The sequence below is a fragment of the Rhineura floridana genome, chromosome 1 (assembly GCF_030035675.1).
Source record: "Rhineura floridana isolate rRhiFlo1 chromosome 1, rRhiFlo1.hap2, whole genome shotgun sequence".
Lineage (NCBI taxonomy): Eukaryota > Metazoa > Chordata > Lepidosauria > Squamata > Rhineuridae > Rhineura > Rhineura floridana.
Window position 1 is genome coordinate 302,493,858 of NC_084480.1, and position 19,794 is coordinate 302,513,651.

General features: G+C 42.2%; 1 protein-coding gene across 4 annotated transcripts in view; it reads right to left on the bottom strand.

Moving 5' to 3' along the window:
- The window catches only part of ATAD2 (ATPase family AAA domain containing 2), an 85,610-nt gene extending 67,479 nt beyond the window's left edge, over positions 1 to 18,131 (bottom strand). The window contains exons 1-3 of one of the 4 annotated variants that reach the window (XM_061606038.1): positions 18,026 to 18,131; positions 6,823 to 6,971; positions 663 to 712 (exon numbers count right to left, since the gene is read on the bottom strand). In XM_061606038.1, coding sequence (XP_061462022.1) covers positions 663 to 712; positions 6,823 to 6,917 — 145 coding nt within the window. In that variant the 5' untranslated portion in view covers positions 6,918 to 6,971; positions 18,026 to 18,131. Of the gene's footprint in view, positions 1 to 662; positions 713 to 6,822; positions 6,972 to 15,581; positions 16,299 to 17,670; positions 17,820 to 18,025 lie in introns of those variants that run through there. The other 3 variants (XM_061606046.1, XM_061606055.1, XM_061606031.1) reach the window with 3 other exon arrangements.
- Between the last annotated feature and the right edge of the window lie 1,663 nt (positions 18,132 to 19,794).

Genomic DNA, 19,794 nt, shown 5'->3' on the forward strand with positions numbered 1-19,794 from the left:
TAGATTTAAAAAATTTAAGTTGTTTATGTTAGTCTGTTGACTTATATAAAAAACAGTTTTATGCATTATTCTTTGGAGTCCAGAACTGTTTCACAAATAGTTTAGCATGAAATGATAGCTTAGTAAATGTTATTTACGTATTCCTGCAAGACTTTTCAAAACAGGTGATGGGGTACTATTTGAAATGTTCTAGGAGCAAAATAGAATCAAATCCAGGAGCATCTGTCTCTCAACACAGAAAATGTTGAAATTTAGTACCAGCCCTCAAAATCTAAAACTCCTCTCACCCAACAGTTTTCCTGACCCTTTCTCGCCATCGCTGCCCCCCCCCACAAGCCATTACAGATTGAGAGGCCTTCTGAAATTGTACCAATGGGACACATTCATTTACTATGTCCTCTAAAAATAGAAACAGAAGCAATGGGGATTTATTAGCGGCATAGCTTCAGGTCAGATGTTAGGGAAATGCTTTGAAAGGTTAAATCGTTCTTGCTAAATTTCCTTTCATTAAGTCTTCATTGCAAGTGCAGACAAACATCAAATCAGAATGTATGAAATGTATCCTTCCTCCAGCTAGAAGGCTAAATAAAATCAGTGATATATTGGGTCATTTTAAACTCTACATTTTACAATTCACAAGATTTGTATTTTACTAGATTTACCGTCTTCACAGTCTTCAGTCTTTTTATCAGCCTGTAGTCTAGCCAGCTGCCTGCATAGAAGCAAATGGATTGTAAGACTTATGACAGCTGCCTGCACAGAAGTAAGATTTAACCAATATTTATCTGGCACAGTACTAAAACTGAGGTTTCATCATGAACTATGGATTCAATCTTTGGAAGAAACAAGTGGGACCTGCAACTCTTGTTTAGGGTTCCAGCCATGTCTTTTCCCCCTATTCCCTCTCACCCACCCTTTTGCCAGCATTCTGTGTCCAACAAGCATATTCACTCTTCATCAGGCTATTTTTGTCCTCAACACTTTACCACCACCCACCCACCCACAAGATGATTTGTAATTATGCAAACTATGAATTTCCCCCAAGCTTGCTGATACTTTTCTCTTGAGTGTGGGTGGTGATGTTTTGCTACATAAGCATTGGCACTCTTGAAAATGTGAATTTGCTCGTCTCACATTTATTTGTTCGATTTTCAGTTACAGGAAGATAAATTCTAAAAGCACAAGTTGTCCAAAATTAGTGCCAGAATCATTTTTAAATTGAATCTTGCAGATAAGTAAAATAAGTGTTTATTTTAGACGTCTACTTAAATAAATTTAAAAAAAAAAACAAGAAAATGGAATGTTGGTTGGGCACTAAGGCTTTCTTTCTTGAATATTTATGAACCACTTATAACCATAGATCTCTTAAGTGATTTTCATAAAAATAAATTACAGAACAATATATGTTATAAATAAAACAGCAGAGTATTAAAAGTATATAATTTACATTCTGAAAATGTTTGCTAAAATAAAAATGTTTTCATGGCATGCTGAAATCCATATAATGCTGGAAACTGGCTCACCTCCATTAAGAGGGTGTCCCATAATGCAGAGACTACTGTGCTGAACATTCTCTTTCTGCGTATAAAGAAGTTTAATTTCCGAGGCATGAGACACCTCCAAAAGCTCAGCCTTTGAATTGCTCTGTGATCTAACTAGCCTATAAGGTAAGATGCTCTCTAAGTTACCCTGGTCCCAAGTTGTTTAGGGCATTGTACACTAGTACAAAAATACATTTCTATGTTAACTGTGGAGATTGCCCTCCACAGGCTATAGTACAATTCCAGGATATTCAAGCCATAAATACTAGAAAGTAAAACATTTTAATAGTCTGCACTGATATAACAGCTACATTGCAAGATATCCTCAAAGCAGCTCTATTCTGAAAAGATGTAGATGCTATTGTTGATGTTCAGGGAGATTGTGTTCAACCAACTCTAGAACGGGTTGCACTATTCCACAAGAATCAGGTGTGCAGTTTGAGAGTGCTCATAAATCCATCATCACCACTGGATGCTCAAGTGGTCTCAGTGGCACAATAAGCCATTTGACTGTACCAACCGCAGCCTCTTCTGAGTAGAGACAACCTTGCCTCAGTTATTCATGCTCTGGTAAATTCCTATTAGTTCAGGATTAAAAGGAACCATGAGATAGCATCACACCACATCCATTCTGAATCAGCTCCCTGTTACTTTCAGCTTTAGTTTAAAGTGCTGTTGCTTATCCTTAAAAGTCTTGCTTCATTAACAAACCAGCACCTATTAAACTGTCTTGTCCCAGATCAATCCGCTTCTATGCTGATAGCTAAATCTGAGGCCTTTCTCCAGGTGCCCTCACCGCTGGAAGTAAGGTGAGTGGCACAGAGAAAGTGAGCCCTTTCAGCAATTATGCCCTGGAACTGGCCTGGCCCCTACTTTGCTATAAATTTGGTGCTAGACACCAACCGTTTCCCCCTCAGGCTTTTAAACCCAAGTTTTTAATTCTTCTAAGGTGTTGTTAAATTTAACCTGTGTTCTCCTGTTCTATTGCTTTTATAATATTTATATTTTTACTCTTTATTAAACTGCTCTGGGAATAGTCATTGGCCACTGATATCCATTTTAATTGTCACAGGAAGCCATAAACCATGGCTTACTGCATGAGCAAATCACATCCACTTTGCTCCTCCTGGCTCGAGATGTTAAGATGTTTTACTGCTTGCTGCCCTAGGCTCCTTTGGGAGGAAGGGCAGGATATATATTTTAATAATAATAAATTGAGGAAACAAACCACAATCCCTGCCTCAGTGTTACATCTGAAAGAAGGCTCTCAAACCACATTCTGTAGCCAAGATTTGTTCCTGGCTTATTGAGTAAAACAAACCATAACCCCAATTCAGACGTAACACTAGCCAGGGAATGTTGCTTCTTCTCAGCACAAGCTAGGAGAAGCAAAATGGGCACAATTCACTTGTGCTTCATAAGCCACAGCTTGCCATGACATGCCAACGGAGCGACTAACTGTCCCTGTGTCTATCTCACATGCACAATACACATTTAACAGGCAACCCTAAGAGAGAGACACGAATAACAGTTAATGTTTCTATAGGGAAAAACGTATATATTTTTTATTATTTAGAAGAAAGCAGTTCTGTAGCATTGTAATGCTTTCATGGGAAAGTTATTTCAACTCCATTTGAAATAGTTTTGTAGTGTAGTTATCATCACCTTTTCATGTGATGGGAATGGAAATTCGTTGGGTAACATCCAATCAATAAGGAAGTCCAAGGTATGAATTTTTAAATCTCAGTGTATATAGTTCCAACATCCACACACAGGTTTAACAAAGTACAACTTTGTAGTTTAAATCCAGCTCAGAAAAGTTGTAATTTTTTACACAAGAATTAAGTTGATCTAGCAATGATCCACAGACAAATTATTATATTTATTGTCCACCCTTTACAGTTAAGTCCCAGGGTGGCATAAAACAATTAAAACAGTATTAAAATCAATTAAAACACATTGCATTAACAGGAATAGGATGTGTCCTATAACATACATCGCAAGTGCCAAAGGGTAAAAAGGTACATCTTTAGCATTCACCACAAACTGTACAGCAAAGGTGCCAGATGCACCTCTGGAGGGAGGGAATTAAACAACGCAGGGACTGCCACAGAGAAACAGAGAAAGCCCTCTCCTGTGCCACCACTCCCCAAAATTCTGAGGATGGTGGAACCACCCAGAAGGCCCTCTCTATTGATCATAACACCCAAGAGGGTCTGAAGGGAAGGAAACGATCTCTCAGATATTTGGGGCCCAAGTCGTTTAGGGCTTTAACACTAACATGAGCACCTTGAATTAAACCCAGAAACAAATTGGCAACTAATGCAATAGTTTTAGAACAGGGATTATAGAGTTCTAAAAGCAACCCCAGCCAGTCATCTGGCAGCTGCATTCTGGACCAGTTGAAGTTTCCAAGTCATCTTCAAGAGAAGCCCCACATAGAGTGCATTTCAATAATCTAATCTGGAAGTTACCAGAGCATGGAGTATTGTTACCAAGTCCCCCATCTCTCTCTCAATAAATGTCATTAACCAGGGCAACCAAGGCAGTTTCAGTGCCATGACTGGACCGAAAGCCAGACTGCAATGGATCCAGATATTCAATCTCCTCCAAGCATGCCTGAAGTTGGACTACCACTAACTTCTCAAGCACTTTGCCCAAAAAAGGGATATTTGCCACTGGGTGATAGCTACTTAAGGACTAAGTTACTTAAGACCAAGGAGGTCTTTTTAAGGATGGGATGCACCACGGTCTCCTTCAAGGCAAATGGTACTCTATCCCCCTCTAGTGAAGCCCTGATCACCCCCTGGACCCATTCTGTCAACCGCCTATGGCTAGATCTAAGAAGCCAAGATTGGCAAGGGTCAAGGGGGCAGGTGGTCAGCCGCACTTCTTCAAGCAGCTTGTCCACATTCTCAGGCCACAACAATCCAAGCTAATTTAGAACAGATGGGTGCACTGGGTGCCTCCACTGACTTGTTCTGGCTGTGGCATCCAACTCAGTCTGAATCCAAGTGATTTTGTTCCTAAAGTGCCTCCCAAAGTTGTTACAAAAGGCTGCAGAGTGTCAAAGCAAAGCTCTCTTGGTCAGATGACAAAAGCCCATTTACCACTCAGAAAAGCTCTACCAGGCAGCTCCTTGTGGATGTAAAAGTGGTGGAAAAGTAAGCTTTCTTTGCCACCGCTATGCAGTAGGTACAATAATGTGACCTCACACATGCTCAGTCAGCTTCAGACAGATATTTACACCACCTGCATTCTAGCTGTCTATCTTCCTGTTTTATGGCATGCAGGTCACTAGAGTATCAAGGTGACCTACATGCTCCACAGTGACAGCAAGGGCACTCAGGAGCTATCATGTTAATGGTTGTACAAATCTCACCATTCCACAGTGATGAGAGCCTTGACAAGAGCACCAGCCATGTCAGCCGGAAAATTCCCCTGAGCATTCAACCGTGTTCAGCCCAAACTTCACCAGGGAATAATTTGCCCGTGACAGTGGACTCACAACGGACCCCCCCCCACTTGCCCTGTGGCAAAGACCAGGTCAAGGGTATGTCCAGCAATGTGTTGGACCAGTGATGTACTGAGACAGCCGTGTGGTTGTCATAAGAGGCCATGATGTCCTGAGCTGGTCCATTTGAGGGAGTCTCAGCATGGATACAGCAGGGCCCCGCTTTACAGCGATTCGCTAATACAGCGGTCTCAATTAGACGCCATTAGACTAAAGCCCCACTCATATGGCGCTTGTTCAGCTTTTACAGCGGTTTTCGGGCATCGCGCACCATTCTATTAAATGGGTTCTGCTTTACAGCGGGGGTCCAGAACGTAACCCCTGTATGAGTGGGGCCCTACTGTACTGAATTCTCCCAGCGCTACTATGTAGGGGTTCAACACCACCACTACCTCTGCCAGCTTAGTCAAGGAGGTTGCACTGCAGTCGGGTTAGTGGTACAGTAACATCCCCTTTCTGTCTCTCTGGCCCAACACCACTAATACTCCCTCAAACCCAGACACAGTGTGGAACAATCTTGCGGTAAGGGAGATAGGATTTTTATGGATGACAGCACCCCACCCCCATCTGGACTGGAGCTGCACTGAGTACTTAAGCAGACACAGCTGAATTAGCCGCTTATCTGCCCATGTCTCAGGTATACACTCCAAGTTGCCCCCCGCATGCACAATCAAATCATGGATTAGATGTTTTATTCTGGACAGACCAGACATTCAACAGCAACACCACCAGACCAGCCAATTCACTGATTGGCATCCCCAGATTCTGAAATATGGTGGGCATAGCAGAGGGGGCAAGGGCTTTAATGCAACTAGCCCTCCTCTCCCCATATACTTTCGCCCACCTCTATACCTATCCCTACCTACCATCACAGGGATGGCAGTCCCACTCCCCTCCTCCCCCTGTTCCTGGCACATAATTCCTTTAACCCACCTCTAGTCACAGCAATAGAACACAGACAACGTAACAGACCTACTTGTCCCAGCCAAAAACAGAAACCATCCCACCTCTCGCCTGGGGTGTTGCAAACATTTCCCCCTGTCTCTCACCCAGGGAGACTTCCCTCCCCTCCCTACTACAGGCTCTCACCCTGAGTGGGTCAGGCAGCTTTGTCCTTCACTGACCCTCTGCACTCCAACCAGTCTCTACCCTGGCAAAAACACATGTTCAGGAACAGGATGCAAACTTCCCGAGGAAAAACAAAAAAAAACAAAGAGGGGTGGCACCCTTGCCCTCGGACTGGCCCCAAAGGGACAATTCTATTTGGTGCTCCCCTTTGGTGCCAGCCCCACCACTCAACAACAGCAGATCTTATCTAGCTCCCAGAAGCACTAACTGAAGCCAGGTGTTACAGGTTTGCCTCAAGGCTGCTGCTGCATTGTGAACCGGATTTGGCTATAGATGGAAGGACACCTTCTCTGCCAGTGAAGGCTGCTAGAAGCTAAAGGGGGCAGATGAAAAAATCCCCCTACTCTGTTCCCATTCACCAATAGAGAGTGACCTCATAGACAATTTCCAAAGATACAAATGTCATCCAGCATAACTGGGTCCACATCAGTTCTCTGTATAGATGTAGGTTGCTATACATCCAGTCATCCAGATTTGTAAATGCTAATTTACTCTGAGATGAAGCACAGCACAACATGAAAACTCTTCCACTGGTACTTAGAACACAGGTCCTATTAAGTATACTGGACTATAAGAGAAACAGGTAGAACATAAAATGACCTTACCAAATGATTTGCAAGCAGTAGAAAAAGCTATTACCTTGTAAAATGTTTCCTGTTAATACCATTCTCACTCAGCATTGCCATGCTTTTGTCAAAACTAGAGTCTGAATAATGTTGATTATTTTTCCTCATAGATCTTAAGGAATGTCTTGTGAAATGTTCACATTCTTTGTCTGAAGAAAATTCCTGAAGAAGTAAAAACAATTAGGAACATGCATTTTACTGTTCAGAAGCTATGCCCCAGACCTGCTGCTTTGTCACTTTGACTACTTTTCCACATCAATTCTGGATTCAACAATCCCCTCAGCTATTGCAATGAAACAAAGACAACAATAATGAACACATACCTAAACAAGAGATGTATTGTTAGTGATTGCTCTGTTCTACCAAGGGACTAAATCACAGGCTTGTTGAAAACATTTTTCCCCTATAAACAACACTCTGAGCAAATATTACCTATTATAGATTAGGCTACCACAGTAGCATTGCTTTGTAAGCCTCAAAAGTTCTACGACCCTAAAGGAGCTCAGGGGAAGCCACTTTCATTTGCTTGATAATCACTGGAACAGCAATACATTTTTGTTGACATCTTGTTCTGAACCTGAGTGGTACCACATTCACTCTATGAAGCTAACCAGTTTAAGAAAGAACACATTACTAAAGCTGCTGTAGAAATGGCTGCTACTAGCAGCCATATAAGACACAAATAAAAGAAATTGCACCATGGCTGAATATTAAACCTGCTATGCTATTTCTTAACTGCTAGTCCCACTCTGAATGTGTCTCCTAATTTGCATATTCCTACTTAGCGGAGCGAATGGAATGGACAACCCATCCATGGTTTCCTCCTCCACTGCAAGAAAATAAATTGCTTACACTAGTAAACAAAAACAGTTGGGGCAAAATTAATGAAGTAAATCACTATTTTCCATAAGAGCCTTAGCTGTCCAGTAATCTAGCCAGACTCTTTCTCAGTTCCAACATTAGACAACAGATGCCAGAGCTCTATGACCAAGAAACTAAGCAGTTCTAGTTTAGAATAGTTCTGATCAATTCACAGGTTACAGAACAAAGTCCTCTTTCCATTCATCTAATAGGTGCAAGTCCTAGATTCTAATGCTATCTTTAGTACTGTAATATTTCACAATAAGTAGATCACATGCTTTAAGGGAGGAAATCACTTCCTGTGGATAACTAATCTGAGTGGCAATCATTGTATAAAAATGCCATCTAGTAGCTATGCCAAGAAGTCTTCAGTGGTATCTTCAGTATCCTTACTAGTCAGAAGAGGGACTAATACCCCAGCCTTTTGGGGAAAAATCAGTAGATACTCCAGGCTAACGCTATGGCCAAAACCACCACCACAACTAACTTCTATGCCATTCAACACTGCAGGTTATAGATTAGTAACATGTACTGTCTAGTCTTTTAAAGCCCAATATATTTTAAAATAACCCACCATTATATATGCATTGGTTCCCAACCTTCCCCCTCCTCTCCTGACTACTTGAAAATTGCTGAGGGTTTTGGAAGGCCAGTTATTTTTCTGCATGCTGTAGTAATTTGCAATGCACTGTACTACATGCTGCATAGTTTTTAATTGTATTTTATTGCTTCTTTTATTTCTCATATTGTATTACAATTTGAATTCGTAGTTCACACATGCCATGGACCACCTGAATGAAGCTCACAGACCTGGTAGTCTGTAGACCACAGTTTGGGAACCCCTGATAATGCATTGTAAAAGAAATATTAATGGAGCTGTGGTATCCCAAGTCAGATATATACAAAGTTTGCTTCTCTAATAGTTTTGAAGTTAGAGGACAGGTCAGATACAATACAGACATACATGATTCAGGATCTGGTTGAAGGTTCCTCTAAACAAGAGTAAAGGGTGTCCAACCACACAACCCTTCACAGAAAATTACTGGATAACCTCTACTTTAGACACCATACATCCTAGCTCTGTGTATCTAGCAGCACAAAAAGATAGCTCCATGGCTGCAACTCTAACACCATGAAATGGGAAATACCTGCATACAACTTTTAATAGCAAATATTTAACTTCTGAAAAACTTTGAACACGGCAATCTTGTTGCAGAGGAACAATTCACAAAAAACTTGTCCAGATTTTGAGATGAATAATTCGATCCACATTGACAGTACAGTAGCCAGACTTTTTTGTTTTAAGGGATGAGTAAAATCAGCTCCTGCTGTTATGTGCCTTCAAGTAGATTATGATTTATGGCAACCCTATGAATCAGCAACCTCCAATAGCATCTGTTATAAACCACCCTGTTCAGATCTTGTAAGTTCAGGTTTGTGGCTTCCTTTATGGAATCAATCCATCTCTTGTTTGGCCCTCCTCTTTTTCTACTCCCTTCTGTTTTTCCCAAAATTATTGTCTTTTCTAGTGAATCATATCTTCTCATTATATGTCCAAAGTATGATAACCTGAATTTAATCATTTTAGCTTCTAGTGATAGTTCTGGTTTAATTTGTTCTAACACCCAATTATTTGTCTTTTTCGCAATCCATGGTATCTGCAAAGCTCTCCTCCAACACCACATTTCAAATGAGTCGATTTTTCACTGTCCAACTTTCACATCCATACATAGAGATCGGGAATACCACGGTCTGAATGATCCTGATTTTAGTGTTCAGTGATACATCTTTGCATTTGACGACCTTTTCTAGTTCTCTCATAGCTCCCCTCCCCAGTCCTAGCCTTCTTCTGATTTCTTGACTATTGTCTCCATTTTGGTTAATGACTGTGCCGAGGTATTGATAATCCTTGACAAGATCAATGTTGTCAATTTTAAAGTTACATATAACTTTTGTTATTACTTTAGTCTTCTTGACATTCAGCTACAGTCCTGCTTTTGTGCTTTCCTCTAACTTTTATCAGCATTCGTTTCAAATCATTACTGGTTTCTGCCAGCAGTATGGTATTGTCTGCATGTCTTAAATTATTGGTATTTCGCCCTCCAATTTTCACATCTCCTTCATCTTGGCCAATCTCGCTTTCCATATGATATGTTCTGCATATAGATTAAACAAATAGGGTGATAAAATACACCCGTCTCACACCCTTTCCAATGGGGAACCAATCGGTTTCTCCATATTCTATCCTTACAGTAGCCTCTTGTGCAGAGTATAGGCTGCGCATGAGGACAATCAGACGGTGTGCCACCCCCATTTCTTTTAAAGCATTCCACAGTTTTTCATGATCTACACAATCAAAGGCTTTAATCTATAAAGCACAGGGTGATTTTCTTCTGAAATTCCTTGGCCCGTTCCACTAACCAGTGTATGTTTGCAATACTGTACAATCTCTGGTACCTCTTCCTTTTATAAATCCAGCTTGGACATCTGGCATTTCTTGCTCCATATATGGCAAGAGTCTTTGTTGTGGAATCCTGAGCATTACTTTACTTGCATGGGATATTAAGGCAAAAGTTCGACAATTACTGCATTCCCTGGGATTCCCTTTCTTTGGAATTGGGATGTAAGCACTTCCAGTCTGGGGGCCATTGTTTAGTTTTCCATATTCGTTGACAAATTTTTGTCAAAATTTGGACAGATTCCGTCTCAGTAACTTGTGGCAACTCTATTGGTATGCCATTTATTCTTGGTGATTTGTTTCTTCCAACTATTTTAAGAGCAGCTTTCACCTCACATTCTAAAATTTCTGATTCTTCATCATACGGTTCTTCCATGAATGAATCTGTCAGCCTTGCATCTCTTTTATAGAATTCTTCAGTGTATTGCTCTGTTGATTATTCATCATCCCTACTCTTCGTTTAAATTTCCCTATCATTTCTCTACTTTTTGGGAATAGGGCTCTTGTTCTACCTTTTTTGTTGTCCTCTTCTATTTCTATACAGTAACTATTGTAATAGTTCTTCTCCCTAGATACTAGTCACTGTATTATTGCATTTAGGGTTCTAACCGTGTTTCTATCTCCTTTTGCTTTTGCTTTCTTTCTCTCTTTAAGAGAGTTTTTAAGAGTTTTGTCAGTCATCTATTGAGGTCTTTCTCTTTTTTTACCAGTTTTTTTTTCATTCTTCCCTGATAACGTCTTTGACTTGAATCCATAGTTCTTCTAGTTCTCTATCAACTAAGTTTAAAGCTTCAAATTTGTTCCTTATCTGATCTTTATATTCTTCTGGGATGTTATTTAAATTGTATTTTGGCATATGAATGCTTTGTTGTTCAAGTCTACTCCATTATATCTGGACTGATTACCACTCTGTTAACTGAACTGGGACTTGTAGGACAATCCAGCAAAAGCCCAAATGTAACAGAAATGTTTTAAACTGACTGCCTAAATTAAATCAACTATTTTACCATAGTGAGCTTTCACAACCAACTACCTACTTTGACATGTTCAAGTGGACTGAGAAAGTGGTAGAATATTTATATGTATATATCTGGAGAGGTACAGAGAAGAAAAACTGAACTGGAAAAATGCTGTTGGATTACCTGTGTTGTATTTAAAATCACAACGTTTATTAAGGCAACTAACAGCAGCATAAAAACATTAGTTCAAAATGAACAAATAAAAGCACTCAACAGATGCTCTCCAGCAGCACACAAACATTACAAAACCAGCATTTTTAATTTTTTTAAAATCATCAGTAAGAGAGCCTGGCATATATATATATATATATATAAAAGGAGGACGTTTCAGAGATGAAGCACAAGGACTGAGAATATCCTTTTATAGCCACCTACTTAAGCAAATTCTGAAGAAGTTTCTTGTCAGTTATACCTAGGCAACCATTCCAGCAGTTGGAACAGCCACAAAGACAACAATCTTTAAGGCCTGGGGAGTGGGATTTTACATCACCATTCCCCCAGAGGGAATGCAGATAGCATTCTGGAAAGTTGTCCACTGTCCCAAATAATTAGATCTCTTACTTAAGTATGTTTATTTGAGTTATATTTAGTAAACATCTATTACACTCAAATGACTTCAAAGCTTTACTTAAAATTTTCATTTGAAAACTCGTAGCATACACTTCCCTCATATTATTTAGATTTGAAGGAAAAATACTAAAGATAGTGAAAACTGTTAACACAGTAAGCCTGAGGAGTAGTGCACATAAATATATGTGCTATCTAAGGATAATCACTGAAAAAGTTGATCACAACATGGAATACCAGTCAAGGGTAAAATCTAAGTGCTAAATTAAACTTGTATTGCTTTTCTACCCCATATCACTATTCATTGGTCACCCTTACCATTGGAAACATCCAGGAACTGCAGGCTATTCAGCTGTGTGGGTGGGAAAATCCCCCACCCCTAGAACCAAAATATTTGATGCTTCTTGAATAGGCGGGTAGCACACTTCTGGAGGGGCCTATTCTCCCTTGTGGTCACCATGGAATGTTCTGTCCCCTATGCTATCTAAATTAAAACACAGGGTGAGGTAGTATGGAGTTTTGGAGTGAAGAGCCATTAATATGCTGACAAAACCAAACTCCATTTCTCCATTACATCTGAACCAAGAAAGACACACAGTTGAAGTGTTAAATCAGCAGACCGGATGAGAGCAAATAACCTGACGCTCAATTTAAACAAGACAGGTTGTTGGAAGATGTTTCACTGGGCTCTAGCTGTCATTCAACCAATTCTGGATTAAAATTAATGGGCATAACCAACTCATATCTATTAATTTATTGGGTCTGTTCTAAGTGGAATTTAGTTGGATATAACCCTAAGTTAATAGCTCGTTAGTTAGTTTAGCTCTTACTTTAGGTGCTCAGTGAGCATCTGTGGTGTCTTTCACAAGTTTAGGCTCGTGCACCAGCTTTGACTCTCGCTAGACAGAGAGAGAGAGTCTGACCAAAGTTATTCTTTTTCTGGTAACATCTATGTTAGATTACTGTCCCATGTTGTATATTGGGTTGCATTTGGAAGCTTCAGCTGGTTCAAACAGGGCAGCTAGACTGAACTTGCCTGCTGGAACATCTCACAACATCCAACTGGATACTTACTACCGCAGGGCCCCGCTTTACAGCGCTTTGCTAATCCGGCGGTCTCAATTAGACGAAAGCCCCACTCATACACTTGTTCCGCTTTTATGGCGGTTTTCAAGCGTTGCGCACCATTCTAATCAATGAGTCCCGCTTTTCAGTGGTTTTCGCTCTCCAGCAGGGTCATATGAGTGGGGCCCTACTGTACACTGTTTCTAGGCACAATTCAAAGTGCTGGTTTTGACTTTTAAAGCCCTAAACTAGTCTGAAAAAAAAATTGTAACAGACCACCTTCTTCCATATGAACCTGCCAGCCTTTCTGTGATTGTTTGAAGCCTCTTTTCTTAAAATGCTCCTGCCTTATGTGGGTGGCAATTGGGCAAAAGTGACTTTTCAGTGGCAGCTACTCACATGTGGAAAATCCTCCTCAAACAGATTCATGAGGCACATATGTTATTATCATTCAGACACAAAGTTAGAATTGTTTTATTCATCAGCATTTTAAACTGAAATGTTTTACTGCCTTTTCCCAGATTCACAAGGGGATGTGGGCACAGTACATAAAAGCTTAATTTGACAGTCCGTGTAGACACAGGTCAGAATGGTAACATAGTCCTTTGGCACAAAGACTGGCAGCATAATCCTACACATATCTACCCAGAAATAAACCCCACTGAGTTCAATGAGACTTACTCCCAGGTATTTTGAGGCTGCATAGGACTGCAGCCTAAACAGCTCATAATGGCACAAGCTTTCATGAGTGACAGTCCACTTCATGAGATGTACAAATTGGTATCGTAAATTGGTTTTGGGTTCAGTGAGAAAAAGAACAACTCTTTAAAAGCCATGATCATGTTATTATATGAATTGAATGTACACAAGATAAAAATCATAACGATCCACTCCCATCTATAAGCTACAGGTGCTAAACTAGCACTGCCAGAAATAAAGTTATTGTCATTTATCCTAGCTTGAGCCCTATGATCTGCTCAGGATGGCCAGAGGCAATGAGAAGTAGCTGAAAGTTCATAACTAGAATCAGATGGGGGGTACTGCCCAATATGCAGCATGTATTTCGAAATACAGCAAATATCACATATATACTAAGTGCTCTTTGGCAGTCAAGAGAAACCATGCCCAGCAATGCTACCCTTGGGCAGTCAGCCTGCTGAATAAGAGATCTGGAGTTATATGGCATCTGAGGTGAAAAAACAGGGGGGGAAATCTTGATGGATAGTATAACCTAATTTGTTGGAACCCAGGGTCAGCCAGTGAATTGTGGGGGATTCAGGACAAAAGTACTTTATAGCACAACCCCCTAGTTTTAACTCAATCCTACCCAGAGTTGACTAATTTAAATTAATGAAAGGAAGTTACTTATGTCTGTTAACTTCACTGGGTCTACTGAGTAGGACTAACATTGACTACTACTCATGAAATTTGCTACCATGAGATATGGTGACGGCCACCAACTTAAGGCAGCTTGAAAAGGGAGCCCAATTTATCCTCCACAGATTTGTCAATCAATACCTACTAGTAATCGTGATGGCAGTGTCCTACCTCAGAGATCAGACACCTTATGCCTATGAATGCCAGTTGCTGGGGAACAACAGCTGTAGACGGCTACTATGCTCATGTCCTGTTTGTATGTCCACTGGGGGAAACAGGATGCTGGACTAGATGGGCCTTTAGTCTGATTCAGCAGCCTGACTCTTACATTTAGCATCTCCCTGCTTCTGGATGGAGTACCCTGTGATGTTCCTATATTAATGTATATATGGTAAGTGTTGGTTGTTTAGAAGATACATGGTAAGTGGAGAGAAAGAGGAGGGGGAGTGAATGGGCAGTAGAATGCTAGATGATTGGCTAAGTGTTTAAAATGGCTGAACGTATAAAAGGAAGAGTGAGAGTGGAATCTGGGTGGTGGATGAGGTGAAACTGAGTGGGTTGCTTGGTGGGGTTTAGAGAGTTGTTTGCCAGGAGAGAGTGGAGAAGGAGGGGGGTGGAGTTCAGATTAGTATTGAGTAAAACCATATGCTTATGTGCCTTAAGAAATCTTGTTAATCTTGTTAGCTTTGTTATCTTTAATAAATACTTAATTTGGTTTACCAGAAGCCTGATCCTTGGCTGGGGTTTCACAGACCAGAAGGGAGGGTAAGGTAATAACCAAGGCTGAAGAGTAACAAATGGTGGCAGCGGTGAAGAGAATAACAATACCAGTATTCAGAGTCTCTGGGAATACTAGTATTAGGACGTGACTGGTGGTTGCCTAGCAGGGGGATCTGTTGAGATCTGTGCTAGAGCAGGGAGAAAAACAATAAAAAAGGACAGTCCAGACTGGTGGAGTCCCTGGTGGTGCCTAGTGACAGGCAGTAGCCACGCGCAGGTAGGAACCTGACAGGGAGAGCCAGGGAAGGGCGTCACATACCCCACTTCCCCACCACCATCACACCAATAAAGTGTCTAGAAAATGGCTGTTTCTGACCTGCACTTCCCCACCAATCGTCTATTTCACCAGTGTTTTATTTCTTTATGATAAAACATACTGCCCAACTGTGGACTTTGGAGTTCATACTGTGTATTATTATAAGCTTTAGTTTTTGTTGGCAGCTGCTTCCAAAGTCGTGGCTGCCAATAAGCAACTTCAAAAAAAGAACTAAAACCAAGAAATCTAAGGAATTCATTGACATAAAATACCCTCTGCCACCCAAGTGGTCTCTACTGGGATAGGACCCTAACTCTCCCCGCGCCCCCTTGATTCCTGAAGGTACTTTTTAAAATGAAACCGCGCCTCCCCTCCTCGATTTTTCTCACCGCCACAGTTCTTCGGGCAGCGGCTGAGCCCGAGCCCCGGCCCGAAGCTGCTGAGGAGCGGTTTCCCGCGCCGCGCTTGCTCCGCGCCGAGGAAGGCGTCGGGACGACCAAGGAGAGAAACTCGGAGCTCGACTCCATCGCGTCGTAGAGGGGCCCGAGGGGCGCGTCCCGGCGGCGGCTCCCGTTGCTGGGAGTAGCAGGGGCACCACTTCCGTCGTGAGGGTCAGGGCGGGTGGAGCCCCCCGAACCGCTCCGGAGCATCACCATGATGGCCTGGAGCGGGCCTGACAACTGGAAGAAGCAGCACCAGCGGCGGCTGCAAACGGCAACTTCTTCCCTCAGTCTACGAATTCTGGCGCCACAAATCGAGCGCTTTCCCTTCACCAACCGTCCTCGAATCCCTCCGCTCCTCAGCTCCGTCTCCCTCCCACCGGGGAGTGGGCACACAAGGACGAGTTGACGCTAAACGGTTCTCCCAAGATTCATAGGCACTGAGCAACTTTCTCCCACCCCTCCACTCCTACGACAGAACAGTCCTGCAGCTATAAGGGGGGGGGGGACGCGCTATTCTGCCACTAAGTAGTTCCGAAGCAGCGGAGGGACGCCGCGCCATTTCGGAAGTTTTGGCGCGTGGAGCGTTTGAGAGCAGCTTGTTTTGCTGCGCTGCGATTGGCTCAGAGGAACGGCGCGCAGTTTCTCTGCCTGTAGGTTTCCTGCTCCTCGGTAAGGCGGCCTTCGAATGCAAGGCTTTCAAAGCAACGCGCTTCAAAACCCGCGCCTTCCAGTGTTATTCCTGCGGCGGGTTCCAGGCAAACTATACAGCGCATGGGGTTGGAAAGCGACCCAATCTTTAAATGTATGTTAACTAAGAACATTTCAGCCCTGGGCTACTACTGGGATATAAATCTCATAAATAAAAATAAAATAAACAAACATGCCCAACGTTTACAGGTTGATGCGTTGCTGATTTTTTATTTTTTACAATACCCTCGTAAAATGTTGGTACCCTTGCAGCGACCCCCCTCCCCAAAAATCTTCTGGCAGTGACAAGACTAAATAAACGCATTGTGGGACAAACTTTCATGGGCCTGATTCCTTGTAAAGTGGTCGCCGAAGTGGCTAGGTACCTTTATCTAGAGAAAGGGAGAATGCAAGAGGGGTGCGGAGTCTCAACAGTATTTCACAATGTTCAAGAGACCCGATCAGTGTGGGCGTGATCCACTTCCGATTACTAATAGCCGCTGGCAATGAAGTGAGCAGAGGAAGAAAAGAGCGGAAATAAATACATCCCTCAAAAGAGAGGCCCTTACTTTTCTGAATTGAGTTACAATTGCCTATCTGTTAACAAGGTCTCAAGATTCAGGCTGAAATTCCCCCGCACGTGCACAGCCCAATCCTAGGCATGTTTACTGGGAAGTAAATGCGTTTCCTATGGCTGCCTGAATGCCCCATGCATTCAGCGAGACTTGCAGTATAATCTTAAGTATAAATATTCATAAGTTTGCGCCGTTGAGGTCAATGGGGCTCACTCCTAGGAAGTGTGTTTCGGGTTGCAGCCTTAACTGCTGCGGAAACGCAAAGGATCAGGGAGTAAGTCTGAAAACTGGCCCGAGAAGAGTTTGCTCCTCACACCCTCTTCCAAATGGTATCTGGAGACCACCACAATGGCAGGCACCGAGCTCCCTTCGCTGGGGAAAGAATCGCACCCCCCCAAAAAAAAAACCATATCGGGGAGGGCGAGCATGCAATATCTCTGAAAGAGAAGTAGGTCCTTAGACATGAGTAAGCAACAACTGTCGGGAGAGGGGGGCAGAACGCTGCCAATGACACCAAAACCATATATTTAAATACCAGGGGTGCCAATGCAGAAAAGTGGCGGGCCGCTTTGACTTAAACCTGCAATCTTTTCTAGGCGGGGTTGACTTCGGGGTAAACATGGTTACGCTACCCTTCCGATCAGAGCTAGCTCAGTACATTGCTGATCCCCAGGTAAAACCCCCAAATTGCACCTCCGTCCCACACAAAACGAGGGACAATGCGGTTTTTTTACCCTCACATTCAAAGGTTTCTTGAGCTAAACGGTACTTGCCTCTTTCCTTGTTGCTTCGTGGTCACTAGGCAGAAAATCCAGATGGTTGTGTGTATATGTGTAAGTGAAATGTCCAATTTGCCGTCCAAGAAAGTAACCCCACGTCTACTAAATGTCCCCTGCCTATTACCAGAGCCATTCCCGTTCACCCTACTCCACTTACTTGTAAGCCCTATTGAACAAAGCAGGACTTGATTCCAAGTAAACATTCATAGGACCAGGCTACAAATGAAAAACAGGCCCGACACGTGACTTCTCAAGAAACCTGCGTTCCCTTCATCCTTATTGCCCTACATTTTTAACACTAAGGACGCCCTGCCCAAAAACATATTAAAGGTTGGAAAACTATTCTCACCGATGTCAAGAACGCTTCAGAGCAGACTCCGAATGGAGGTGCTTTGCTTCCCTGGCTGGAAAACCAGCGCCTTCCCAGAAACCCCAAGTCACGTCCCAATCAAGACCTGTGAGGGGTGTTTTTTTTGCTCCTTTAAGGAAGAGGGCGGGACTTTCTCCATCATTTTGACTCCCTGCTAGGAACAGCTTCACCTGTTTGATTTCTGCATGCCAGACTGCCGTTAAAAGCACAGGATGATGGCTAGTAATCCTTAGTCGCTACGTGGGAGGGGCAACAATAAAAAAAATAGATTTGGCCAAGTATTTATAAAATTGTAGCGACGTGCCTTTTTGCGCCTTCCTGGAAATTAAGCCTTCTCAGTGGCTGCTCCTAGGTTCTGGAACTCCCTTCCAAGGGAGGCAGGAATGGCCCCCTCCTCGCCATCCTTCTGTCGGCAAATACTTTTTTTATTCCGACAGGCTTTTGGGATATAAGGTGTTTAGGATTGGGCTTTACAAGGCTTGTTTTATTGTTTTATATTATTATTTGTATTATTTTAAATTGTTTTTAGATTTTTAAGTGCCTTTTAAGGTTTTAAGGTTGTGCATTGTTTAATTGTATTTTAATTGTATGTTTTTCTATGTTTTTAACTACACGTAGTTTTATTTGTAAGCCGCCCTGAGTTCCAGTTTGGAAAAAGGGTGGGGTAAAAATAAAGTTTCATTCATTCATTCATTCATTCAAAACCCCTTTTTCCCCAGCTCGGACTGGTATCTTATGTACACTTCTAAGAACTAAATGTTAGTGAACTCATCTGGACTGCCTTCACATGTTTAAAATTAAATGGCCACCTTTTTTTCCTTGCCCTGTTCCTATGCCTTTAAGAGACCCACAAACATTTATTATTATTGTTATTAAACATTACAAACCACCTCAGTTTTCCCAAGTGCTGTACAGATATTTTTAAAAGACAGTCCTGCCTGAAGGCTTACAATCTCTGACACAATCCATTTAGCGGCTAAACCTTTTTCAACCACCAATTTCCATGCTAGGAAAAATCTTCACCTGTTTGATTTCTGCATTGCATGCTGCTGCTGCAAGGAGCAGAGACAGCAGAAGCAGTTGCAATGCTATTCTTGTTTAGGCCTAAAGTTCGTATGCACCCATCAATGCAGGATTTTACTTAGAAAAAATGCCCGCCAAGGTCAACAAAACTTAACTCTCTCTGTCTGGCTCACTACAAGTAGTAATGCCCCCTCTTTAAAGGACTTAGCAGTTCTTTATGGTTCCTGCCTAGTTTTCCCTTCCAGAATGTGTCACGCCCACACTGATTGGCTCTTACGAGCTTAACTGGATTCATTTGTCCGGGGGCGGGGGCGGGGGCGGGGGCGGAGTCCTAGGACTCACCTGCGGCCATGGCTCGCGTTGTTTCGCCTCACTTCCTAACAACTAAAGAAGACGTACAAACCCACCTTCTTATCTTTTTACTCGTGGTAAAATCTTGCTACTGACCATTTCATACCGCTTTGATAAAGCGGGTTTTTACCCCCATGCAACCTGACACTACCACCTGATACGTAAAATGTAGGCGGCGTTACTGATTTTTAATTCATTTTTTATTTGCAAATTAACAAAAAGGGGGGGGAGGAAAAGGATTATAAAAATGAAGAAATGAAAGGGGAGAAATATTATAATAAACCACCATCAGCTCATGATCAGGATACAAAGCTTCTCACAAGGCAGCCTACAATATAACATACATAAAATCAACATTTCCAAATCTGCAATTC